Source organism: Dermochelys coriacea, chromosome 8 (assembly GCF_009764565.3).
Source record: "Dermochelys coriacea isolate rDerCor1 chromosome 8, rDerCor1.pri.v4, whole genome shotgun sequence".
Taxonomy (NCBI): Eukaryota; Metazoa; Chordata; order Testudines; family Dermochelyidae; genus Dermochelys; species Dermochelys coriacea.
Window position 1 is genome coordinate 72,599,752 of NC_050075.1, and position 27,543 is coordinate 72,627,294.

Sequence of the window (27,543 nt, forward strand, 5' to 3'; positions counted from 1 at the left end):
CATAATACCCAGATCATTGAGACGGAAATTTTCTTAAGGATACATTGCAGCCATTCTGGCATTAGAAGCGTATATTTGGAGCCAGAAACATTTATGCTGACCAAATGTGACCAAGGATATTTGAGACCTGATGAGCAGTTGTAATATAAATGGGGAAATGCCGACCAAGTAGCAAAAAGAAATAATGAGAATACACAGAAATCCCAACAGATCTTGGAGCAGAGTGGCAATGGACCTTTTCCCTGCAAACCACATAAATTACCTCATTATCGTAAACTTCTATTCATACTTTTAGGAACCAGATGAACTGTCAGAACCCTACTGCAGTGTCCATTGTAGACAAAGCAATGAAACATTTTAGCAGGCATGGTATCCCAAAGTCTGTAGTTTTAGACAACAGACCCCTATTTACTTACAGTGAATTTGTACAATTTTCCTGGGAATGGGAATTCAGTCATATCGCATCATCATCAACTAATTAAATGGCAAAGCTGAATCAGCAGTTAAAATTGCTCAGACCTTATTAAAGAGAAGTGAAAAAAGCAAAGAAAATATAAAGCAAGCCATCCTTGCATGGGGAGACACTCCACATGAGTCATTAATAGTAGCTCAGTATAACATTTGTAGTCAAGACACCCAACCCCATAGCTCCAGTATCATTACAACTAGCAGTGGTAGAAGGAATAGCACACAAAAAGGAAGAGAGATATGCAAAGGCCAAAGTCTACTATGACCAACAGGCTAAAGACCTGCCAGAGCTACAACCTGGAGACCCTGTCAGAAGCAAACTATTTCTTCAGGATAATCATGCACCTTGAAGCAGATTACATGTATTGAACAGATAAATCCTCATTTATATACTGAAGCAGTGGGTAGGCATATATTTTGTCAGAACTGCCAATACATGTGCCCTTTAAGACATGGACATAGAGGATGGTGAAATATGCACTCCACTGAGACTTGAGCAGCAGGACGTGAAAGGAACATAAGCCAATGAGCAAACCAATTGATATCTAGACAAACTCAAAACACCACACCACCAGAAAAACCAAGTACCAGGTAGTCTCTTGTTGTCACAAGAAAGTTTCTCACTGCCTCCAGCATCAAAGTGCTTCCAAGGTATACATAAGCTTTTGTACAATAATAAGTTGTGAAAGAAGAACCCATCACCCAAGCCCAGGGGAAAATCCTTAGTTGCCAAGCAACTTCTGAGTTAATCAATTTACAAAGAGTTAATGTTAAGTTTCTTTTTTTTTGTCACACACACACACACACACACACAGACTTGGCAGGGGCTCTAATAGAATGTTTAGTAAAGAAGGTTATGGAATTTGTGTTAAATTTTGCTATCTCAGCTAAAGGTGACTTAAGGGATGTGATGATAAAGTTTTCCCATAGGAGTTCTATAGTATAAGAACTTAAAGAATTCTGTTTTAGGAAGTATTTTAGGTGAGAGAACAGCATCTAGGAGGAAAGAACAAAGCCTTAAGGTTGCACTGTGTTGGCTGTCTCTCTTTTTACACTTGAACACTGAACAATGTCTGCCTCAGTCTACAGACAACCTGAAATGATAAAGAAGAGTTGCCAACTATCCCACTTAATTTAGTGGGCTGTTAATACTGAAACCTACTACTCTGGAGGCCCCCAACTCAGAGGTGATTATTTAGCGTATGACTTTCTGCTGCCATCTCATTGTGGCTCTGATGGAATGGTGTCAGCAGGGCTCCCGCACATACACATACACAGTCTCTGCTTGGGTGGGTGGTATCTGACTTATCCTTCCTCCAGGATGCACCTCTGTTCACCTGAAGACAGAAGATGGTGTTGAGAAAGGTAGAAAGCCCCAGCCTGCTCAGACAGGAGTGGTGGCATGACCTCCACCAGTCAGCTCTTGTGCGAATGGCTCCTGCCACTACCTCCTCAAGAGGTGTGGGGAGGAGATCATAATGTAGGGGTTAAAGCCATGGATTACCTTAATCCATCTTTGACATTGGGCCCTGCCTACCCCTGGCTCCTGAAATTGCCCTTTGGAACCATTTGCGGCTGGGCACAAATTCAAGCAGTTCCAGATATTCATAGGGGCTATAGGTAAATGTATCGGATCTCTGTAAGATGAAGGGGAAAAAAAAGTCAGACACACAGAAGACATGTATCACCTGTAGAGAGAGAAATTACATCAGCTGAGGTCTTTGTAGAAGTAGTTTTATTGTACATAGCATTAACTTAGAGATGCTGTTCTCAGGAGAAGTAGCAAATTTGTTTTCCTCTTCATCTTACAGCTGCAGTACCCATGGATGATTTTTACAGAAGCTTTAGATTGAATCACTATAAATATCTGGCACAACCTCAAAAAGACAAATTACCTAAAGAAATACAAATCATTTCATTTTTTACAATTTAAATGAAGATGTGTTTTAAAATACTATGTTTTTGAATATACAAGCACTACAGGACTCCTATGATCCCTCATCCAAAATAAAGTGTATTATTTAGGAGCTATTTGAATGCTGACAAGCTGAAGACATGTCTTGTTCTTTTAAACCATACAAAAAAAGTGTACACTCTGGGCTAAATTCTGCTTTTCAGTGTGCAGCTATATAACTCCTGTAATGCAGTCTGCTGGAGCCATGCACACACACCTGAGAGCTAAACTTAGTATTCTACTATGAGACCTATGGCCCTGATCCTCCAGACTCTTCTTACACAGGTGCTGAACCTTAAGCATATGGGTAGTCCCGTTGAAATCAATGGAGGTACTCGTTTAAATTTCAGCCTGTGTGTCAGTGTTTGCAGGAGCAGGGCAGAAATTATTTTTCTTATACATATATATTGTTTTCTGCTTCATGCATATGGCTGTTTAATTGCATGAAATACTTCAATGAGCACATATCTCAAAGCAAAGAAGAAAGCAAATGTTTATATATTGTGGCAAACAGCTACTGCTATTGTGGTGGGTCCTGTGCTTTTCCTTGGTGGGATGGGGTGGGGCACCACCTCGTTACCCTGTTCTTGGGTGCCGAGGCCTCCGCTAGTGCCCTGGGAAGGCAGGAGAGGAGGGAAGCAGGGAAGGGGTCAGGGTCCGCTCCCTACTCTGAGTCCCAGCCTCTTCAGCTCCACGGGCTTCTTACCCTTTTCTCCCTGGGGTAGGGTTACCCTCGGTCCTTGATGCTAGGGAGAGTCTCCCTGCTCTGCTTGGGCAGGGTCTCTTTTTCTCTAGTCCTTTGGTCTTCCACTTCACAGCAATACTCTTCCAAACTCTAGTCATCTCTCTTTCTTCCCCTGTCTAACTGAAGCAGGGGATTTTTATTAGCTCTCTGACAGGGCCTTAATTGGCTACAGGTACTCCAATTGACCTGTAGTAACCTTTCCCTAGTCTACAGGGAATCAGGCCTTGATCAACATAGGGCTTATATATCTCCCTCCCACTGCTCCCTGGCCCTGCTCTATCACAGTATGTTAATTATTTATGCTTAAGGAGTGCATGTCCAATATCTAGGAGAATGGCCTAATATCATAGCATTCTAAAAATGGAGAAACTGAGCCTGTTTACATGCCTGCATAACTGTTCACACAAATTTGCAAAGTCAACTAATAAAATATTCAAAACTCATCTCACAGCTATTATAGGAATTGAAAATGTAACTTTTTTGGAATGCGCACAAATGTATGCATGTTATATGTATTGTCTTACTCAGATGATTTGCTTGTTAAATTTTTTAAAATCTAGTTCTTCGATTGATTGTCTTCAGTGAAAATCTAATCAAATTAGGATTTTAGAATACAGATGTTGTAATGTCACTTCTAGAAGATAGCCAGATATTCAAGAGAGGTTTTGTGGAAGATCTGAAAACTTGATTCTAATATACACTTCTCCGTCTACTTTTGGATTTTATATAGTAGCTATCACTTTGGTATCTAAGCATTGGCATCTCAATGTTACTAGATGGTGATGTAGAAAAAGTTTGCATTGATTTAGTGAATATGTAACTTTTGTAATGAGTTATGGTTATTTTATTCAGGAGAAATTTTATATAATTATTTTAAATGGTTTGTAAACTATTTCTCTTCAGATCCGGTTAGAATTTTTAAGAAATTTAAATGAATCAAGATGGCATTTTGTGTGCAGTTTTACAGCAAACAAAATATAGTATGACCTAAAAGAGAACTGTTCAGCAGTGAGTCACAAGCACCAGCTGGTTATCCCTTTATATTTGCATTCAGAGATTATACAAGGTTCTTAGGAGTTGGATCCAGATTATAGAACTCATGCCCACAAGAGATAAAAATGGTCATACGTACCCTACTGTCAGAACTAAATGCAAAACTACTTTCCTCAGCTATTTCCTCCAAATGTTCTGCAGGTGCACACCAAGCTAATCAAATGGCTTCTCCTACAAGCGGAGAATAATAGAATCATAGGACTGGAAGGGACCTTGAGAAATCTTGTAGTCTAGTCTCTGGCACTCAAGGCAGGACTACGTATTATCTAGATCATCCCTGACAAGTGTTTGTCTAACTTACTCTTAAAAATCTCCAATGATGGAGATTCCACAACCTTCCTCGGCAATTTATTCCAGTGCTTAACCACCCTGTCAGTTAGCAAGTTTTTCCTAATGGCCAATCTAAACTGCCCTTGTTGCAATTTAAGCCCATTGCTTCTTGTCCTATCCTGAGAGGTTAGAGAACAAATTTTTCTCCTTCCTCTTTGTAATGACAATTTATGTACTTGAAAACTGTTAGCATGTACCACCTTAGTCTTCTTTTCTCCAGACTAAGACTCTCTTGTCCAAAGAAGGACAAATGAGGCCTCAGCTGGAATACTGTGTGAACAAATTGGAGAGAGCAACAAAAATGATAAAAGGTTTAGAAGACCTGACCTATGAGGAAATGTTAAAACAACTGGGAAAAGAAGACTGAGGAGGGACCTGGTAACAATCTTCATACATTTTAAGGGATGTTATAAGGAGAATTGTGATCTACTGTTCTCCATGTCCACTGAAAGCAGGACAAGAAGTAATGGGCTTCATCTGCAGCAAGGGAGATTTAGGTTAGATATTAGGAAAAAACTTTCTAACTATAAGGGTAGTTAAACTCTGGAAAAGACTCCCAAGGGAAGTTGTGGAATCCCCATCACTGGAGGTTTTTAAGCTTAGGTTGGACAAACCACTGTCAGATGGTCTAGATATTTGGTCCTGCTATAGCGCAGGGGGCTGAACTTAATTAACTTCTCGAGATCCCTTCCTAGCCTTCATTTCTATGATTCTCTCAAAAGTGAGGATCAATTTTTATTTCCCTGGGAAGACATTCAAACTGTACAGTGGTGCCAGCCCCAGAACTATTGAGGAAGTTAAGTAAAGCATATAGGCTTTGATGCCAAGGAGTTTAGCAAATCACAGGAGCTGGAGAACTTAATTCTTATTGGTACTACTAGGGATCATAACTCCCTATGCTTATGCTCATAACAGACGTGATCCACCCCACCTTGTCATCCAACCCAACACCACATGTTAAGACTGAATATTTCAAAGGAGCCTAAGAGATTTAGAAGCCCAAATCCCTTTGATATTCAAGGGGATTTGGACACCTAAGTCTCTTAGAATCCTTTGAAAATCCCAGCCTAAATACAGTTTAATCGAAAAATTATTATATGTCTTCATTGGTGCTGTAGGGTAATTTCCAGCTCAAGTAGACATACCCACACTAGCTCTGATCAAACTAGTGTGTTAAAAACAGCAATGTGGCTGGGGCAGCAGGATTATGAATTTAGGGTTTCAGATGAGAGTGTCATTGCGTGGCTAGCACCGCAGCTACATGGCTCTTTTTAGCATGCTAACTCGAGAGCTAGCATGATACATCTGCCTGAGCTGGAAATTACACTTCCACCTGTAGCGAAGGCATATCCATAGAGGGAGAGTGGAGGGCTATGTCTTCCTCAAAGGCAAAGGGGGGTGTGTGAGAAAATGGAGTTCAGTAGACAGAGTATTCTGATATAGAGGCACCCATGTTTGCTGTAGGAATATTGATGAGGAATTCTGAGGACTGTGGAAGTGCAGTCCATTAAATCTTCAAGCCTCCCTTAGCATCTGCAGCCTTCCCTGGTGCAGGAGCAAGGGGGCTTCTGATTAAGAGATTCACTGGCCCCATTCTTACTGCTCCCCTCAACCCACTTTATGTGATGGGGCATAGTGAGGTCCTGCAGATTTGGGCTCCACAGTAAACAAAGGGTCCACACTTCCTCGTTGCAGAATGTCTCCAAATTCAGCACTCTCCTCCCCTGCACTTCCCCTGCCCCAACATTGCAGAACCAGATAACAATAAAACAGCATTGTCCTCTGCCTGGCTCCTCTAGATCCATGAAGGGAGGTATGGAATATGCCCCCCATGGCAGAATACAGTGAAAACAAATTAAATATCTTCATTGTCTTTCATGGCCCACATTCATCTCACAGTGTGCAAGTAGTGAAAGTTCCATATGAGGCAAAGCTTTATCCTGGAATTGGTTTCTTACCCCCTCACCCCTTGTTCCTTGCAAATTTATAATCCCTCAAAAACTAGGGATTTATAATAAAAATCTGATATATAATCTAAATTGCATTGTCAATAAAAATGAATATCAGATTTATTTAGAATAAGCATAAAAAGCATGTACTTGGTGTTAACAATAGCTACTAAAGTACAAATAAACCACATTCAGTTTTAAAATGAATAGGCACTAATTTATCTGTTAACAAAATTAATGTGTTCTTGCACCAATGCATTTGACTCTCATGCAGAATTTATTAGGGGATCCTTATATGAATAAATCTGTTAAATGAATGACCCTTTCCCCTTATACACTAAACAAAAATTAATGTTTAACAATGATAAATCTTCTCAACATTTAGCTGATACGGTATTCTAAAGTATTTAAAAGATTTTACTTTCTTCTTGCATTAACTAGGCTTGTTTATAATATATACTATTTTTAAATGGATCTAAGCACCTTTGACAATTACAAAATACTGAAAAGAATCTTTTTCCTGGTATTTGTAATTAATAATGCAAAACAATTAAACTGAATAATTTGTCCTGACTGACCACTGTATTTATTCATGTTCAACCACATTTGGAAGTTTGAATTCCACAATAAGTCAGCTATATTATAAAACACTATCCATTTGTTCTCTGACCCCAGAGTTGGATTAAGCTGCTTCTTTCCCCATAAATTGCTGGAGGGGGCATACCATTCTGAACTGTGATTAGCACCATAATGTACTTTTTTTTTTAGAAAAAGTGTAGAATGACTTACAAGACCTAAACTGACGCACAATTGTCTTATATCAGGATACGTTATTGTATTCCAGAAGACGGTAAGATTGCCTGAAGATAATTGCCAGACTTTGCAATGACAGATATTCTGTGCAACCCCAGTGAAGTAAAGGGGTTGATTCTCCTCCTGGTATAAATGAAGGATGTTTTACTGAACTCAACTATTTTAGACCAGGATAAAAAGGATATAACTGTGATCAGAATCAGGCTCAGTGACTTTATTATGCTTATATAGGGTATCAGTCAGTGCAGCCTTTATCCCAATAACTTCTATTTAGACAAAATTGAATTCCTGTTGTTATCCAATGACTCACTCGTCAGCTGTGAAGAAAGTCACAGCTTTAATCTGTGCAACAGAATGAAAGAATAGTCAGCCTTTTTGTTCTGTGTGTGTCTATTACAGTGGGGTCAAGGTCCATGACTGGGGGTCCTGGGTGCTACTGAAATATAAATAATGAAAAACAGAAGGCCAAATCCTGCTGTCCTGACCTAGTACTCTCTTCATGTAAACTCCCACTTGGAGATGTATGAAATAAATGTTCAATGAAAGGCAAAACTTCAAAATCTGTGTTTTTTTTCAAAATTTGTAATGAACTTGAAAATGTGCTTATTTCACTAAACGGTTTATTCTTCATTTTTTTTGCTCAAAAATTGGTCATTTTAGTTCAAATAAAGATATTTCCTAGCAAAAAAATTGCAGAAACCAAGCAAATGATTGCTTTAACAGTTCATATTTTATATGATCTATCAAAATAGCCAATTATGTTAATTTTCCCAGGAAACCAATTTTTGTGGGGCATAAAATTGCCCACATGAAACAATAACAACAAAAATCATGGGAAAATGTTCACCATGTTCTCTTAATTCTGCACCCCCTTCAGTGGGATTTCTGACTAAAGAGAGACTATTGGACTTGCCGCTAAATGTCATTCTTAGGGCTTATTTCTGCATGAATGTTAGCATAAAATGTAGATGAGGTCAGATAATCAACTGATGATTCAAATCACCATATTGTCTAGTTTGTGCCTTAAAGACTTTAAAAGACAATGGTAAGTGCCTCAGTCTTAACCATAAGTGTTGTTGTTTACACTAGGACTCTTTTGTCTGCAGTGAATATTTTACATTTAAATTAGAAAGCTGTAAAGTAGAGGTAGAAGGATTACCATGTATGAGAGATGAATAAGGAGAAGCATTATAGCCTGTGCAGTAAGCAGGATAAGTACGGCAGTTTATCCAGCATAAGAGATGGATTACAATGATTCTGAAGTGGAAGAAGGTTTACTTAGGAATTATTAGTAATGGTTTGCATTTAAATAGTCTATTAGTATTATATTATATATATAGAGAGAGAGAGAGTGTTATATAATCTACCAGGAAAAAGTGGAGTTTAATTCTAGATGTGCTGAGATACTTTGCTGTTCACAATCTTGGCCAAATCATTCCCCTATGCAAAAAAAAAAAGCCACACACATTCAGGGAGGAGGAAACAATGGTCCCCTTGTGGAGTTTCCACCAGATTGTTCTTTAAAATTGAAATGGTACACTCCCCCTCAACCACATACAAGTCTTATCTACACCAGGGAACATATCTGTCACTGAACATAGATTGTCACTAGCTACATTTGTAGCTATACATGTTCAGCAATAGTTCAACTGTTCTTGACACCCCAGTCAGCCATGGATTCTTTGCCTAGTGTAGTCAAAGCCATATGGAATGGTCCTCAGAACCTGTGGATTTCTGCCAGAGGCCCAGGGACATCTATATAGATACTTTCCACTGCCTCAGTCTTCTTGCTTCCTTGACAGAATGGTTCTGGTGGAGCTGTACTGACAAGATTTCTGCTGTAGGAGGAGCTCCATACAAAGTGAATACATTTTGAAATTGTATTAACTTTTATATGGATTCTCAGATTTCTGAGGGAAGAGACTGGTCCCCCCAGTCCTGCTTTCAAACAGCTTCATGATTGTACAGTATGTTCTTCATGGATCCAGGGACAGGGCATTATGATGTATCAAAGTCAACTCTCCCGACTTTGTGCAGCCACAGTGAGATTGCACATATGGATGACTTCCGACCCCTACCCATATGCAGATCTTTGGGAAAGACTTGGGGCCAGGCTGCTGCCACATCAACTTAAGGGCTGGAAAAGGTCACCAGAGGCAACCCAACCTGAGCCCAAGAGGGAAGGGTTATTTTCCAATCCGTTCCAATTGTGACACATAATCATGTTCCATTGGATTCATGACAAGTTACAGAACTCTGTAACAACTATCATTGGCATACATGAACTGCCCAGAGATGGTGATCAGTAGGTCATTGATGAACACATTAAATAAAGTTGGTGCCAGCATTGAGCCTTACAGGAATCCATTCTTCTGGAATCTCAATGGTAAAATGCTAGTATGTTCTCATGATCACCCTTCAGGGGAAACTAAAACTCCTACCAGCTAACCAAATCTTCTGGCTCCCAGTTATTGTGGGCCTAAACAAGGAAATTTCATGATTGACAGTGCTCCAAATAGAACTGGCAGTATCAGCATGGATATGTGTCTTTTGCCAATAGACATAAAGAGATTTTTATTCTGATTTACCACTTCCATACTGTAATTGGTCTGAAGCCTGTTTGGAAAGGGCCCAGAATACTCACAGATATTAGGTGCTGCTGGAGTTAGTAAACTACCATCTCCTCAGTAAATTTGCCTCAGAAAGGGAAAGTTAAAGCCATGACAGTGGTTGGTTTTATAAGGGTGCCCATCACTGTGGTATCTGAACATCAGGATTAATGACCAGGGTGGCAGGTAGGTCAGTCAAAAGTGTATAGTAATTATTGTTTTTCATTTGGCAGTGCAGTTTACCACATTGATATCAGCAGCACATAAGCCGGGTGTGCCTATGTGTAGTATGTATCCCATCCAAAAAAAATTGAATTTTGGGTTAATGGATTTTTTTTAGGTACAAATAAATGATAAACTGGTATTTACGCAAAGCTTTCCTAATTCTAAGGCACAATTGATCTGTGTTTATTGAAAGAAACCACTTGAATACAGTTGTCTTTGCTAGCCTGTCAGGTATTATTAATAGACATTCTGCTGTCATCTTTGTTACAATGCTGCTTAGCTGACAGAATTTCATTAGCATAAATGGGTGGAGAGTCCTTTTCTTATATGTCCAACAAACTAGAGACAAAGTGCCTGCCAATATTTTAATTTCTTTTTCATGTTCTGGTTAGAAAGTGAGAAAAATGCTTTCACTCCACAGTGTCATGAATATGATAATCTATGGAAATCACAGAAAGCAGGTACTTAAGTTAAGCACATACTGTACTACAGGAACCCCTGATGAATTCAAGTCTCTTCTGTTTAGAGAAGATGTTGTTGTCTATTAAATGACAGACTGCCAGATGTTCATGAAGTAGCACAGTAATGTGCTCAAATCTTTATCTTCTGCTCCTCCTCCCACCCCCACCCCCTTTGAAGGTAACACTTTTGCATCGATGTTATTAAATCTTTTGACTGTAAGCACAGAAGTTTGCTATGTTAACTCCTTTTTTATCTAATGAATATTTCATGCTAGAGAAACTTTATACTGTGGAACATAAAGATTTTGCTGCACTACAGCAACCAGGAATCCTAAAATCTTTCACTTTTCTCTATATAAAGTGGTGTAAAAACAAAACAGCTGAGTCACAACAGTGAGAATAACTGGCTAGTGATGTCTAACTCATGGAGAAAATGCTGGCAATGATTGAAAAAACAGGATACAAGAGAATAATTGTATGCAGTTATTTAAAATAGCAGCTATAGCACCCAGGCACAAAAGTGGTGCTATATACATCATTGTGAAACCATGATAATGTGGTTTCCTAAATTACAGACTAAAGTGACATTTAGTCTTGTGTCCAGATCTCAGAATTGTAGTGGATGGGGGGGTGAGCTCACCTGCTTATGATAAACATGGTTTAGAGAATAGACAAAATGGTATCCACACAACTTTTAGAGAATAGAGATTACAAGAAACAAGCATCTGAGGAACAGTTGTATAGTATTTGGAAAGAAATGATGACAAAGCAGATAAAACAAAGGTACAAAGAGAAAACTCAAAGCATAACAAAATAACTAAAAGGCATAATACTCTGTAAAGAATTTCAGAAAGCCTTTTCTTCTGTCTTTTATTCTGAAAGTAATTTCTTCCTCCATGAGGACAGTAGTCTAAATGAAGATTCAGCATAGAGAAACAGGGCAATGAGAGTGTGTGAATTGCTGAATTCAAAGGGATACATTTTCTGCTCTGCCCACTACTGCTTGGCATCGTAGGGGTAAGGAGCTTACAAAGGTGCTGTTTGCAGCACTATGCTGGCCCTGGCCTGGGCATTGCTTAGAGCAGCTTTGGAGATCTAGTCTATAGCACCAAGGAGCTGTCTATCAGTTGGAGATTGCTGAAGAGCAGCATGCTCCTGCCATGCCTCCTTGACTTGCCTCCTGCACATTTCCTATGCTTATTTGAGGCTAGGGATGGATTGTATGAGCCGCCTATGCGGACCCTACATAACTCTTATGCCAGGTGGATAACACCTCTGTTCTGTGGGAGTCCGCTGCTGTGGTAATTCAGCCAGTTGATGGTCCTTTTCCACTGCCAGATAAAAGGGCCCTGGCTTTTCAGGGAATCTAGTCCAAAAGAATAAGAATTAATATTAATCAATTTCATTTCTTCCATTGTCATTGATATTTGGTGTTCATTAGTTGTGCACTTTATGAGCTTACCAAGAAAAGTCCATGCAAAATGTTCTGTGTATGCACAATATGTCATTTTCAAAGACTCAGAACTCAGACCCTGCAAAACCACTTTTCACTGGAACTCTCAAAGACAGTTTGTCTCAGTGACAACTCTTCCTGTGACAAATTTCAACTTTCTACCCATAGCTCTTTTAGTTTAACAGCTTTTTCCAAAAACATCATAAAGCTGTTTTTATACTGAGAGATGTGTCTGTTTTCATGTTCTTCCCTCTTGGAAATAATGGAACCACTTTTCTCACATTTTGTGGGGAGGAGGGAGGGAAATCATCTTCAGGCAGACATCAATCCAGGAAAAATTTTACCATCCAGGGCAGATGTTTTTGAAAGTTACGAGAGTCTGGAAATGGGATTAGAATGGAAAATATTATGTAGCCTTAATTATTGTCAAGGTCTGGAATACTATGCAACATGTTAGACTTAAATCATGTGGTAAGGACTCTAGGTTATGCAGCCATCTTAAATGCACATTGCCTTGAAGGAAACAGTCCAAGAGGTTTTCAAAAGCAGCTGGAGGAAACAAATAAAACTGAAACCAGGTTCACAGGTAAAAATTTGTGCATCAGGCATACAAAATTTCCACATGATCAAGTGGGAGACAGACAATCTTAAAAACTTTGTGCTGTGATCCACACAAACCTGATTTACATTTTAATGAATTTCCTAGTGGGGGCAGCTGCGTAACTAGTTGAAATTTTAATGGTTCCCATGGCTCTCTGCCCTTCTGCTCCAAGTTTATTTTCCCACAGCCTTTCCAAACTCCTCTGGTAATCCCTCTCACCAATCTGGTCAAGAATCTCCATAGCTCCAACTCGCTTAGCTTTCTCTCCCCAGCTGCCTATCTCGCTAAGCTCCCAAAAGCCAGGCAGAAGCCTTCACAGTTGCAGACCTGCTAAGAGTCACATGGGTGGAACTCTTCTCTTTTATTGGTCCACAGGTAAGATAGGTGTTTGTGGAGCCAGTGCAGTTAAGATCAGTTGAACCCCTGCCCCATAAGAACGTGGCCAGGTGTGCTGGCCATCTGTGTTTTCCTGCAGCTCTCATGGAGGAAGCACAATTTCCTTTCTCTGCTTCCCACTCTGTCCCTTTCAAGGATTGCATTCTGGGAGCAGCTGCAGAGGACTCAGTGAGGGAAAGCACTCAACAAAGCAACAGGCAGGCAGAAAAGCAAATTGCAGGGAGAGAAACTCAAGAACAGAGAAGGCAGCATTTTGGTTGATTTTATAGAGCGCTGCCAATGATTTATGCAGTGACTTTACAAAGAGAAGATTTATATAGCCATTTGCATAGCTATGTAATTGCAAAGTATGGGGGACCATGTTCCTGTAGTTGTCACTACCACTCCCATACATTTTTCTCTTTAAAACCATGTTGACTGTTTCTGATATTCTAGCATTTCAGCAGATGTCATGCTTTTATTTCTTTGGTTGTCATGCCCTCTCTCAGCAGTTTTGCTATGTGCAGAGTAATGTGTACTCTTGAAAAAATATAAAATATACTAAATAAGACAATTTGACTTCAATTCTGCTCTTCCGGATACATGGAGATTCATCACTTGGTATCATGTAAAATCATTAGAACTTATAAGTGCACAGGGTAAATTTACAAAATAAATGGCTATGTGCCTGCATATATAAGAACAAGACCCACATGTCATGGAAATTGGATAAATGAAAGTTATGTCTGACATGGAAATGTCTTCAGTCATGATGGAAAAAGGTTTTGTAAAGAGCTGTGACAAACCCCTCTTCTCCCTAAATCACCAGATGTTTACAGACTGCTTATATAAATTTGAGGTCTTTCCTCTACTGTTCCCTATTAGAATCCCATTTATGAAACAATTATTTTTCCGTGTTCTTTTTATATTAAGAAAATATGAGTAGGATAAAATATACCAGATCCAGCACAGTTCTTTAAAATGTGATATTTTTATTTGTATCATAGTGGTACCTAGAGGTCCCAACTGAACTTAGGGCACACTTGTACTAGGTATTGTACATGCCACATTGCAAGAGACACTTCCTGCCTTTATGAGTTTATAATCTAAACAGACAAGACATAACAGAAGCACAGAGAGGTGAAGTGATTTGCCCAAGGTTACGCAGTGGATCACTGCAGAGTTGGGAATAAAATCTGGGTCTTCTGACTCTCAGTCCAGTGCGCTGTCCACTAGATCATGGTGTCTCCTCTCCATTTAGGCTACTTGCTGCTTCTCCTGTCAACATGATGGCCATTTAAAATGTAAGTTACCCACTGCCTTTTACCGTTAGGGAACGAACACTTTTTCTAATTCATAATATGCTCGATTACCTTTAGATTGAGCCATGAATACATTATAGTCAAACAAACTTATTCACCTTAAAGCTTTGCTAGCTTAAGGTTTCATTGTTGATTCATTATGTTGTCAGTTCTCTATTGGCTGTGTAATGCTTTTATATCTGGATAGAGACAGTTTTAGTGGGAGATACGGTATCTTTAAATGAGCAGGATTTAGCTTCTCGGTGAGAACAAATTCATCAATGATGAATCCCTATAGAAACTACTGAAACAAAAACCACAATGCTGCTAGAGACTTGTACTGTTCATCAGTTACAATGCAGCTTTTGGAAGTCTTTAGCAAGAAGTTTTTCCTTTCTTTAAAAATGTACAGCATAATACTTCCAGCACCTTGTTTTGGATGGCAGTTACAATCTTACGGTATGAAAATAATGAACTGAGATTTTGAATACCTTTTTACTGTCCCTTTTTGCTCCCCCTCTCTCCCGGCCCCACTGCTGATACCCCCTACAGTAGAAATAAACTATCTACAGAGGCAAAAATATGTTCTAACTGATCTGTTAAGTCCAGTGATTGCACATCCATGAAACAATTCAAATATTCACACTGAATCTTTTTTTCTGTGCAGGTATTAATGTAAAAAATATCCTAATCTGTAGGGAGTTTAGTTACATTTTATTTTGGAAATTTAAAAAATATCTCAAAACATATATTCAAGAAATCTTGGGAGAAATTTCAAAAGCACCCAAGGGATTTAGGAGCACAAGACCAAGTGACTGTGCTTTCAATGAGACTTGTATTCCTAAACACCTTGTGTGTTTTTCAAAATCCCCCTCTAAGTGAAGTGACAGCTTTAATGAAACCCCCCATCTTAAATATCCAGCTTTTCAGTAGTTAATTCAACAGCTCCATTTTTAGCATATCTAATAATTCAGTTCAATAAAAAATTGCATACTGCCTCACGTAGCATTCGAAGCCAAGCTGTCTGAAATGAAAGCATTGAAAGATGAGCAGTCTTATCACCTTTCTGACTGTCTGTACACTATTTGCAAGAGAAACCCTCTATAAACCATTTCCTGAGTTCCTGAGCTATGCAGTGAGGTGTTGTTTATAGTTAAAGAAATACTAATTTTACTCTCTCAGAATATTAGCAAAAGTAATATTTTCAGATGGAAATTGTCTCTGGCTGACTGGGGAAAAAATCAATCATAAAGCACGTTTGATAAAATTTGGTTGTCTGTTGTGAGTTACCACAGGCCCTAAACTGAAATGATCAGTTTTTCCCTTTTAATATTTAACACATCAGCAGAAACATCCTCATGGCACGAGGTGAAATTAGACCCATCTCAAAATGGCCTCTCTCCATTCTACCAGCAATTATGTAAACTGTAGTGTTTGAAACTTTCCATGTCAAAACTGATTTGTGCATTTCTTTGATGAAGAAAGGCTTTTGCCTCAATAATTCACACGTCTCTAATTTGTACCCTTAATTAATCACACAAACGGTGGGCTTTCCACTTTCAACAAAATTATTATGTTATATATTTATACTTCATATTTTAAAATGCATTCTCACAGGTCCGTCTTTAAGCTTTTGGAGCTTGTCAAATATTAAAAATATGTAAAAGTAAAAGTTCAGGATCAACAACACAAAGATTTGCTCATCATCCCCAAAGATGATCCGAGTTTAGCAGCCATCCATCATCAGAACAACAAATATCCATCCCTGAGCCTGTCACTTCACTAAAAACCTGACAAAATAAATTAGACTTATAACATGCCCTAAAAGTCAGAAAACTGATTCCCTAACTATACAAAGGAAGAATCAAGATCCTTCTCAAAAATGCTGTCTCATCAGTCTCCTTCCCTTTTCATTCATAAGGTTTTAGCTTCAGCACCACTTTTGCATCAGTAGTATACAGAGGAACAGCAGGCTCTCAGTTACATAGGTATTACATCATTTATAGAGGTCAAAACCAATGCCTTAAATTCCTTCCGGAAACTAATCAGAAGCCAGCACAAGACTGTTTCAAAAAATTTCTGAAGGCCATAGATATACTTTTCTAGCTGATACATCCTGACAATACTGCAAGAAAAGTTTTCTGTCATCATTTGCCCTACTGAGGCTATGGTATCAGCCTTGGGTCTTTTCAATTTGCAAACAGTACATGTTCATTGCTAAGAATAGGGGATCTTTCCGTGATCTTTGGAGCCAATAGTTTAGATGGAAAGGATTCAAACTCTCCTTTCCCCAGCACTATCTGTTCAGGTTGGCTCTTTCTGAACAGGCCTTCTTTTACTTTGATATATTACTCGTAGGGGAATTCTGTGCCACTGCACAATTTAGAATTTTGCAGAAATTAACGTTGTGTGCACAGAATTTCCTTTCCCCCCCCCACAGAAATGGGCTGCAGTGCTGCTGGCTGCCACTAGGGGTTGCTGGACCTGGCAGAGCCCAGCTTGCAAGTAGGAGACACTACCAGGGTGGGGGGTGGGGAAGGAGGAGCTGGAGGGTTCCTGGCAGCTGCAGTTTCCAGCATTCCCTGAAGGAAGGAGATGGTGGCGTTCAGAAAATACCGTGCAAGCCTGGAACCAAGCATCAGGCTGTTTCTCCCTCTGGATCCCTAGGCTCTGGGGAGTAGGAGGTCTGAGTGTCTGGGCCGGGGAGGGCCCCACACTGGGCTCAGCCAAGTAGGGAGTGTGAGTCGCTGGGCTTGGGGGGTGGGAGGGCACGACTGGGCCCTGTGGTGGAGGGGGCAGAGAAACAGGAACTGGGTTGTTATAGGGGTTTCTTTAACCTTAACTCTTGGGTGAATTTCTGTGTGTGTCTGTATTATTATCATACTTGCTGACAGGTATTTTGAAATAAATTACCAAAATAATTGAAACTGGGGTGATTATACAGTGTTATTTTGACAAATAGAATTTGCAGAATTTTTAATTTTTTGGCGCAGAATTCCCCCAGGAGTAAATATTAGTTCTGTTCTTATTTCTGCTTGCAGAATTTTATACAAGTTAATTGTAAGACATTCCTCACTCTTTTACTCTCCAAAAATGGGACTCCTGTGTTTTGGCATCTGTAAAGAAAGGGAAATTATTTATCTATAATTCTGCTTCTTCGAAGTTACCATATACCTTTTCCACTCCTTCACTCACCTCCCCTCAAAGTTAGAGTTTCTGTTTTGTAGGGGCTGTCAAGCCTAAGTTTATTTCCATTCTTGAGGTGATCTCCATCTCCTGAATTCTGGAGAATGCACACAATGTGATTTACATAATTGGGATCTTTAAGAGGACTCTTGCTTCCAGCACACTTGAGAAATGAGAAGGTTCCAGGAGAACAGAAAATGCACTTGTGCCAAACTGCCAGTTAGCAGACTTAGATTGCCAAAAACCAGACAACTTAGGGAGATCCACCCTTTGTCACTTGAGGAAGCTGACACCCCAAAAGTGGGACTCCTGTGTGGAAAAAATTACTGGTGAGGAATTTTTCCATGTAAATACCATCAGAGGAATAGAATAACTGTTAATATTATTTTTAATTAAAGTATTTAAAAAATATTCAGAGGATACTACCAAAAAGGTACTGCATCAAACCCTGGAATGTTTTTTAAGAATTTATTTTAAAAATTCATGTTGACATTGTCCCTTTAAATTATGGTGATGACATTGAGTACTTGTGGCATCTTAGAGACTAACAAATTTATTTGAGTATAAGCTTTCGTGAGCTACTAGCTACGAAAGTTTATGCTCAAATAAATTTGTTAGTCTCTAAGGTGCCACAAGTACTCCTTTTCTTTTTGCAAATACAGACTAACATGGCTGCTACTCTGAAACCTGTGTGATGACATTGTTTCCAGTTGGACATGCTTGACGTGCTGAAATTATTACAATGAATGCTCATCATAACAATCTAGGATATTATCCCCTGCTACTAAATACTAATTACTGTAATATAATTGCACTGCACTTAGACTAGACTCTGAGCTAAGTTTATTCACTCATTTAAATGCTCTCAAATAATAAAAAAAAAAACTAGTTTTCCAGGGCTTATTCTGTTTCATAAGTAGGAACCAGGTTTTTCAGTCATTTTTAATTCACAGCAACTTATTCGGTCACGTGGTCTTAGTAAGCAGTAGTTTTCAAATCTCTACCATCTAGACAAATGATTGTGGGTGAGAGGGTCTCTAGTAATCCTTTGAAAACTTGAACCAGCAGTTCTAGGCTGTTGGCTGAGACAGAACATTTTGGCATTCAGAGATGTCTTCCAGCAGCAGTATTTGTCTAAGCAAGCCCAGACATTAAAGTACGTAAAAGAGAGTGAGGACTGTGAATAGAGGTAGAATTATGAAATTAATAAAATAAATCATCTTAGTGTTCACTTGGCATTTGTTAGCATTACTACAACAGGCCCAGATAACTTCGAGGCATTGTTATCACAAGGATTTGTGTGTGCTTTATAAAGTCAATGGGCACATCCATGTACCTTTAAACTATAGTTAGTATAATAGGGTATCATAGTGGGTATAATATTGAACAATGGTGGAGTTTTCTTAAGCTGATCTTTACTTTTATGATTATATAATATATAATACATATCTTTTCCATGGACTGTAAGAATAAAGTGAGTTTGAATTATTTATACAAGGTGATCAATATTATATTATGTACAATACAACTACACCATGGGAGGATAGGAGTTTGTGAATGTTGTCTGCAGTACAGCCATTTTTTGTTACAGTATATTATGATTTAATATTCAAACTCTGTATTGTTTTGAGGTCAGATTTTGAAGTTATGTCTCAGTTTTATTCATTTCTTAGTAAGAATCCCTTCAACTTCAATGGGAGCCTTCCTGCATAAGAATGAATCAACGCTCAGCAAGACCTGGGATTTGGCCCTTTGTGAATATTCATTTATGTGTTTTATATACTTGCTTAATAGCATATTTTCTGGTTTTCAATTAGAAACTGCCTAGTTTTGGACCTTACCTTGAGCAGCGCAAAAGATAATATCTGAGAACAAGATTTAAACTGAAGCAGCAAACCACAACTGTTGTTACTGCCTGAGAGAAAAAGCATTTTATTCCCAAGAAGCCCATTCCAGCAGTCAAGGTAACAGAATTAAATAAATATATTTAATAGTGATCAGCCACCGCACAGCTGATGCAAACAATTATTATTGGCTGTTGAGTTTGGTTATTGTGTTTGTAAGCTTGTTATACAACATGAAAATAAAGTGTCAAGAAAAAGACAAACCAGTGTTTTCTATGCAGGCTCTCCAGAGCTTTTAAACAAAGTTGTTGGGAAAAGAGTTGTGTTTCACATGTAGAAGTGTGTGTTCTTCTCCCTAATGACACTTGTCAAATTCAACAGGCATCTGGGAAGCAGAACAATAAAGGTGCATGTGGGGAGAAGATGGTATTTTTGAGGAATAAATGTAAGGTAAAATGTTTCACAAGTCTCCATTAATTCTGGATGCATCCATTTTTTGGCTGCTCAATTTGAGACACCTAGATCTCGATTTTTAGAGGTGCTAAGTGCTCAGATCTCTCCCGCTTTCAATTGAAATAGCAGGTTCTCAGCATGTATAAAAATCAGGACCTAGGTTTTCAAGCTGGATACCTAAAACTTGAAAATTTTGACCTAAATGATTTCTCCTGATTTTTCCTAAGTCACAGAGTGACTCAGTGATAAGGTCAAAATAAAGCCTCAACTCTCAGGTCTCATATGTCACAACCTAATGTTCATTCCTATATACCCGAGCTCTCCCTGCTCCTTCCCCTCCATAATAATGACACAGTAGCCAATAATTCCAGTAGGGAAATTATAGAAGATAAGTGTTCTAAGGCCACTTCATATTGCAATCAGATAGACCCCAGGGCTAAAAAGAAAAACAAAATCTATCTCGATCAGTTCAAATAAGTGCAGCCTCTCTCTATGATACAAAATGAAAATGACTTCTGCTAACCCTCCTGATCACATAGAGGAATTTCAGTCAATCAAGGACAAAGGAGAAATACCATGCGACTTTCATCATGTGACCTCATCTTTGTGAACTAACCCAAGAAATGAAGCTTGAACTTGAAATACACCACAAACGGTGGTTTAATAAAATTTATAACTATGCAGAGAGAGGGAAAAGCTTTTGCAAAAAGTTTGCAAATACACATTATGTTCAGAGTTTGCCAACACAGCTAGAAGTCAAAATAGGATAATTTTGAGCACTTCTGCATCTTGTGTCAAACAGGTGCACGGCTCTATTGACCTCCACTTCTTTTTTGGTTTCATTTTGAGTTAGATCAGTAAGTGGATAGGAGGCCCACTGTTCACACCCAGGGTGCTGCAGGCAGCCATATATGACTCAGTAATTATATTATTTCCTTTCTTCTGGTATTGAGCCAGTGCTCCAGAATGGTGTTCAGACACTGTGCTGCTGTGACTAAAAACTAATGTGGTCATTAAAAGATCCCATGTAAAAGTACTGATGTATTTCTGATTTCTTGGCCAAAATTCTAATATGGAGTATTTACAATCTGCCAAATTCCCCTTTTTGTCCCCACCCCTATAGTTTAAATTTGATGTGATATTCATCTCCTGACTCAAAACATTGTGCAGTGTGGTGTGTGTTTATTAACAGCAGCCAAAGATGGTTGTATTATATTAGTGGATGAAGTGATTCCTAAATACCTACATAGAGAGAGAAAACAAGGGCCATAGAAATAGGCATACTGGATCAGACCAGTGGTTCATCTAGTCCAGTATCCTGTCTTCAACAGTGACTGGTCCAGATACTTCAAAGGAAGATGCAAGAAAAACCATAGTGGACTTATTATGGAACAAACTGCCAAGTGAAGTTACTTTCTAACTGTTCCTTATCAGATCTGTGCCCTGAAGAATGAGGATTTATATCCCTTCTTAAACAAATGTAACTCTGGATGTTCTCATTATCCATCTACGTCTAATCCTTTTCTGAATCCTACTGAGGCACTGATTTCAATGATATCTTGTTGCAATGAGTTCCAGAGGTAAATTGTGTTTTTAAGTATTTGATTGATTTTCGATTTTGTTCTCTTTCCATTTCATCGATTGTTCGTGTATACAGTTTTGCTGATTTATACATTTCATTATTTTGTACATCTCTTTCACTGCTCCTCCTTTTTTCCATGGCCATAATGTCTTTCATTTCTGTTTCTGAATCTACTCTGTTTTTAAACATAACTTTTTAAAGATGGGATTACTCGAACTAAACAGGTTGTTCTAGGGCTTTGTATACTATTGATTTGTACAATGGTATAATATTGGCCATGTTTTCTTCTGTTCTGTTCTCTGTGTATCCTAACATTTTGCCTGTTTTTTGAGCACCATGACATACTGAACAGAGGTTTTCATTAAGCTGTCTACATTGATGCCCTACTCATTTTCCTGAGTGGCTTCAATTAAGTTATATCATCTCAACTGGCATAAGTAGTTCAGAGTATTCATTCTGATGTGCATTATTTGCTTTTGCCAACATTGAATGTCACCTGCCATCATTTGCCTAGTTTTGTAAGGTAAATCTGAAGTATTTCAGGGCTTCTGTAATATTGTCTAATCTAAACGCAATGCAGATTTTGCCAGCTCACTTTCATCCTCTTTTCCAGAGCACTGCTAAACATATTAAACATCACCAGTCCTAGAACAAAACTTTGCAGCATCCCCTTGTGTTAACCTTTTATCATTTTGAAAATTGATCATTTTATTTCCATTCTTTATTTTCTGCCTTTTAGCAAGATTCTAAGCCATCACCAAGACTCCATATTTTCCATAATAGTATCTAAAACAGACTTTCTGAAAGTCCAAATAAAAGTTGCTGACTGCTTCTCCTTATTCACTACTTTTGTTGGCATGGCTCAAGGAATTCTAATAGACTCAAGAAGCACAATTTCCTTTACACATATTGTCTTGTGTCTATCATATAATTCTAAGTTGTTGGTTTTTTTTGTTGTTTGTTTGAATTCTGTATCTAGTTAACATATCAATCAGTTGACTTGCTTTACCACAGTAAACCTTACAGATTTGTAAATCACAGAGCAGCCCTTTTTGAAAAGACAGATGCAACATTTGCTATCTTTCAGTCTATTGGCTGATTTTCATGAGATTGCATATTTTTGTTAGCAGCTCAAGCTCACCCATCAGAACTCTCGGGTTGTAGCCTGAGGTCCTGGTGTCCAGTTCCTCTTTCATTTATCAGTTTGTTCCAGCTTCTCTTTTGATACCTCTGCCTCTGATAGCAACTCACTTTCATTATCAGAAGGAGTAGGTATCTCCCCAGCATCTTCTGTGGTGAAGACTAATGCAAATCATTTAGCTTCTCAGCACTGTACTTATTCTCTTTAATTACTCCCTAATAGCGGGACTCCCCTGGAGTGACTGATTCTTTTTACAATCTATGGATGTATAGGTTGTAAAGCACTCAAATGCTATGATCATAAGAACTATACAAATGCCTATACAGAAATAAATAACTTATTTGAGATGCTTCAGGATAAATATTGCTATATAAACATAAGAATGCATTATAAATATATTTATTGCTTGATGTTGAAGCATTTTCTTCAGTGCTTAGTTCATCATCACCATCATGCTCTCACAGATTTGAGAACCTGTTTAGCCTTTTCGTAGAATAGGCTTTATTTTTCTCTTATACTAATTTAGCACCCACCAGTCTTCCACCTTATATACCCCAGACTTTTACTTTGTGACCCCTACTCAATGTTGCTGTTGACGTGTGAGTGCTCAAAGTATCTAGCTGATGAACCTTTCATTCACTTGTATAATATGCCCAAATGGCTCTTTAGATCTGAAAATAAACAATAAGATCACAGACATATGTGCTCTCTTTGGATTTAATCTAGGAGACATAATACTAGTATTGTGCACTGTCCTGTAATAAAAGGATTCCTTTTAATTTATGTCCCTCATCTCTTGGGCACATTGTGTTTTACAATGTAATCTGTGTGAAACAAGCGACAAAGAGAGACAGCCAGTCAGCAAACCCAACAGTAAACCAAGCATGAACTGTGAATTTTATTTTAAAATACAGTTTTGCTAATATGGTTAATGAAAAGCTAATCACCTTAAAATACTTTACAAGTTACCATTTAAAGTGCAGTTATAGTAATAAAAGTCACTGTTTAAAACCAACACCATCTTACTCAACAGAGCTGCTCCTTGTGTGTATTCAAAATCATATCTATTTACTTTCTTGACAAAATGAGTTTTAACTGTTTTTACTCTTGTTAGCACCAGTAAGTCAATAGCTAATGGATTCTACTCTGATTCACTGCTAAGCAACAGAATTGCTAATTAATTGCAGTTGCCAAACCAAATTCTGCTCTCAGTTATACCTGTGCATCCCTATTGATGAGAACAGGGCTGCACAGGTAAAACTGAGGGAAGAATTCAAAACCAGTGTGATTGCATATAGAATAATTAAGGACAGAATTTAGCTTGCAGAATTTTATTGCTGGTGGTAATGCACAAGCAAGAAAGAACACAGCTTGACTTTCAGAACCTGCCCTGTGTTTTCAGGGCTGGTAATTAGCAAAAACATCATCATACTGTAAACTGTGAAAATTTAATCTGGAGGCCATTGAGAGACAATAAACATGGAACCCTGTGATGCCATTTAGAGTCATTTTTTTGGTGTGTAACTGCACTTGAAACAAAAAAGCCAGCTATTTTTTGCTTTACTATTTTTTTTTCAAACATTTACTTTTTGATCCAAGCAAGAAGCTCTGAGGTATTTTGAGACATTGCACCTGTAAAACATCATATAAGTACTATCAGTGTTTCTTTACTCATCTAAATATACATGGCACTTTACCGCTAAATAAAGACAAAGATCTTGCTCCAAAGATGGCACTAATAAAAAAAAGAACCATCCAACAGTATCAAAATAATTTTCACAATATTTTGGAGCCACAACAATGACTCTTTACAGTTTGTAATATGTATATGTTTGACACAGCATATTGTGGTAAACATCTCCTCCTCCATAGTTGAGATGCTAAATTCCCACCCCGGTGTATTCATGTGTGCTGTAAGAAGCAGCATGGGAGTTTGCTAAAAGTTTGAAAAACTTAGCACAACACACACCATTTTTTAATTGTCATCTCTGGGGAAGATTCCTTAAGCTTAATTTATTCCATATACTTATGGGAATGCCTAGGTTTCCTAACACTGGACTATTATAATCATCTAATCTGACCTTCTGCATAACACAGCACGTAAAATTACACAAAGTAGTTCTTGAATCAAGTCCATAAAGGATTCTTGAACTAGAGCATAGCTTTCAGATAGACATCCAATCTTGATTTAAAACCTTCCCGTGTTAGAAGAATCCACCATATCTCTAGGTAAATTGTTCCAGGTTAATTATGTACACTGGAAAAATGTGCACCCTATTTCTATTTTGAATTTGTCTAGCTTCACATTCCAGCCACTGGATCTTGCTATACCTTTGTCTGTTAGAACCTTTTACCATCAGAAATCTCTCTGTGTCGATACGTAAAGACCATGAGTAGTCAATGGAAAGCTGCATCACTTATATGATACACTGGTTTTATATAATTTCAGCAAACTCTAAAATCAAGATATAAAATTTAGTACACAGAGACACTGTGTGGATTCATGACACACAATGGAGGACTTTGCATCTATTAGTCAATGAAGAGATCACATAGTATCTCATATTGCGATAGACCAATTGATTACACTAAGACATATATTTAAAACTGTGACAGGTGTAAGGGGACTGTTGCCCCCTTACTAACATTCAGTGGGGGTGTTTTGGTTGGCTAGCTCCAGTACTAAAAGGGGGAGGGTCGATGGGGAATCAGGACCCTGAGACTGACAGCCCACAGGAACAATGGGAGAGGCCAATGCTCCAGGTCAGCCTGAATGACAGGGCAGGCAGGCTAATCAGGGAGTCAGGAGGCCAGGGAGGTCCCGTCCTCCGTGTGAGCTGGAATTGCCTGGGTCAGACAGAGTGGAGCTGAGCTAAGGAGAAAGCAGGTGCCCAAGCTGAGCTGGGGAGCAGGGCTGGGTCAGATCCAGAGGGACCAGAAAAGCAGCCCAGAGAGAGCAGACCCTGTCCTGGGAGCAGAGCTGCAGCCCCAAAGCCAGAGGCACAACCCAGAGAGAGCAGACTTGCCCTGGGAGGAGAGCTGCAGCAACCAGAGCCAGAGGGGCCAAAGAAGCAGCCCAGGGAGCAAGTCAGCGCTGGGAGCAGAGTCACAGAAGCAGCCTGCAGAGCAGACCTGCCCTGGAAGCAGAGCTGCAGCAGCCAGAGCCAGAGGGGCCAAAGAAGCAGCCCAGGGAGCTGGAGGCAGAGCAGCAGCAGCAGTGCAAAGACAGAGTGGTGCAGCTGGGGCTGGAGCATCTAGAGCTGCGTGTGGTGAGCAGCTGGGGAGAGCGAGGGGGACCCTGGGCAGTGGGCCCAGCACAGGGAGACGCCTCAGCCAAGAGGTTCTGCAGCCCAGGCTAGGATCATAACCCTGACAGGGCGGGGGTGACACTGGGAAGAAGGGTCCTACCACCTAGAGCCTGAGAGCGTGTGGCCACCACCAGAGCAAGTGTCCAACCCACAGCATCCTGCAGCACAGCCAGGCCTGAGAAGAAGGCCTGGGACTTACAAGGAACAGACTGTGAACTGCCCGGACATTCCAGAGACGCTGGTTGTGATGTTCCCTGCCACAGAGCGGGCTGATGTGTTTCCTTTAACCTTTCCCATTTTCCCTTATTCTTTTTAAAATTAATCGTTGATTAAATAACTTGCATTTGCTTCAAATTGTATGTAATGGTCAGTGGGTCAGAGAAGTGCCAGTACCCTGGAGTGGGGACACCCTAGCCCCTGTCCTAGGTGACCACAGCAAGGTTGGGGGTCGAGCCCCCAGGAATCCTGGGCCCAGCCTTGTTGGGTTTATGAGGACTCTGCCAGACAGGAGAGTGGAAGGGGAGCCCTCAAGGGCAGGGAGGCCACTGGGTAAAGGACGTGGGAGCGAGGCCTCAGATTCCTTTCGCTAGCCCACTTCACCGGGGGTAGTACAGAAGCCAGGAAAGTTCCCCACAAGAGCGGGACTATTCCCCCACTTACACAGGTATAATACGAACAAGTGCATATGTACTCTTTAGCAAGCATGCATCTGATTTTTGAAATAAGATTCCTTGGTCTCTGCAAGATTCCCAAACTGAATTCAGTAGCAACCTGGAAAATGCACACACTCTCTTTTTCTAAGTTAAATATGAAAATACTTATGAAAAAATTTCTATTCATATTTATGCTATCCTCAAATGTTCAATGTGCCATATTGTTATGCGGAAAAGGCACTAATACCCTGTAGTTGTTGTCAAGTGAGAGCTGAAGGTCTCAACTGTTGGCAAAGAACAGTTAAAGCACTTATGCAGGCGTTGAGGTGTTACAGAAAAGGCAGTTGAATAATTTGGCACTGGGAAAGAGCTGCATCTGCACTTTCCTTTTCTTTCTGTGTGCGGATATGGTGGTTGACTTAGCAACCATTGACAGAAATTTCCCTCCCCCATGCCCCCACGCAGATTCTGCTACTGCATTGCATAGTGATGGCTAGTGTGCATTAGCTGAAACTGTCACCTCATACTATAATAATATTGTCATTTAAATTATCATTGTTAAGTCTCAGAGTTCAGGCCAGCTTCTGGCGATGAATGGGAGCTATTCACACCCCTCAACCTCTACGCAGGCTCAGGAAGGACCAGGCAGCATCAGTTTACATTAATTCACATTTTGAAGCTTCCCTTTGCAGTCATAACAGCTAAGATATATGTATCTTGTTTTTGAGAGGTAGCATCTGGGTGATCTGGGAGTGCTGAGCATCTCTGAAAATAAGGTCATTCCGAATAATTATAAAATCTCTAGTTTCTGAATCCCAGTCCTGCAGCAATTTGTGGTTTCTGAAATTTTAGACAATAAGGCTTTGGATATGGGTTAATTTAATAAGTAATACAAATATAAATAACAGCAGATTACTAATATACATTTACATATTTCACAATGGACATTTTTGAGAGATTACAATAGGTTGGAATAGGAAATTGATGCATTCAATATTCAAAACTTGATGCAAGGTACATTGATAAAATGCCTTGTATT

General features: G+C 39.3%; 1 protein-coding gene across 1 annotated transcript in view; it reads left to right on the forward strand.

Annotated features, from left to right (window-relative positions):
- Positions 1 to 27,543, forward strand: part of DPYD (dihydropyrimidine dehydrogenase) — a 542,721-nt gene that overhangs the window by 505,221 nt on the left and 9,957 nt on the right. Inside the window, exon 21 of the mRNA XM_038414838.2 lies at positions 19,341 to 19,487. Coding sequence (XP_038270766.1) covers positions 19,341 to 19,385 — 45 coding nt within the window. The 3' untranslated portion in view covers positions 19,386 to 19,487. The remainder of the gene's footprint in view (positions 1 to 19,340; positions 19,488 to 27,543) is intronic.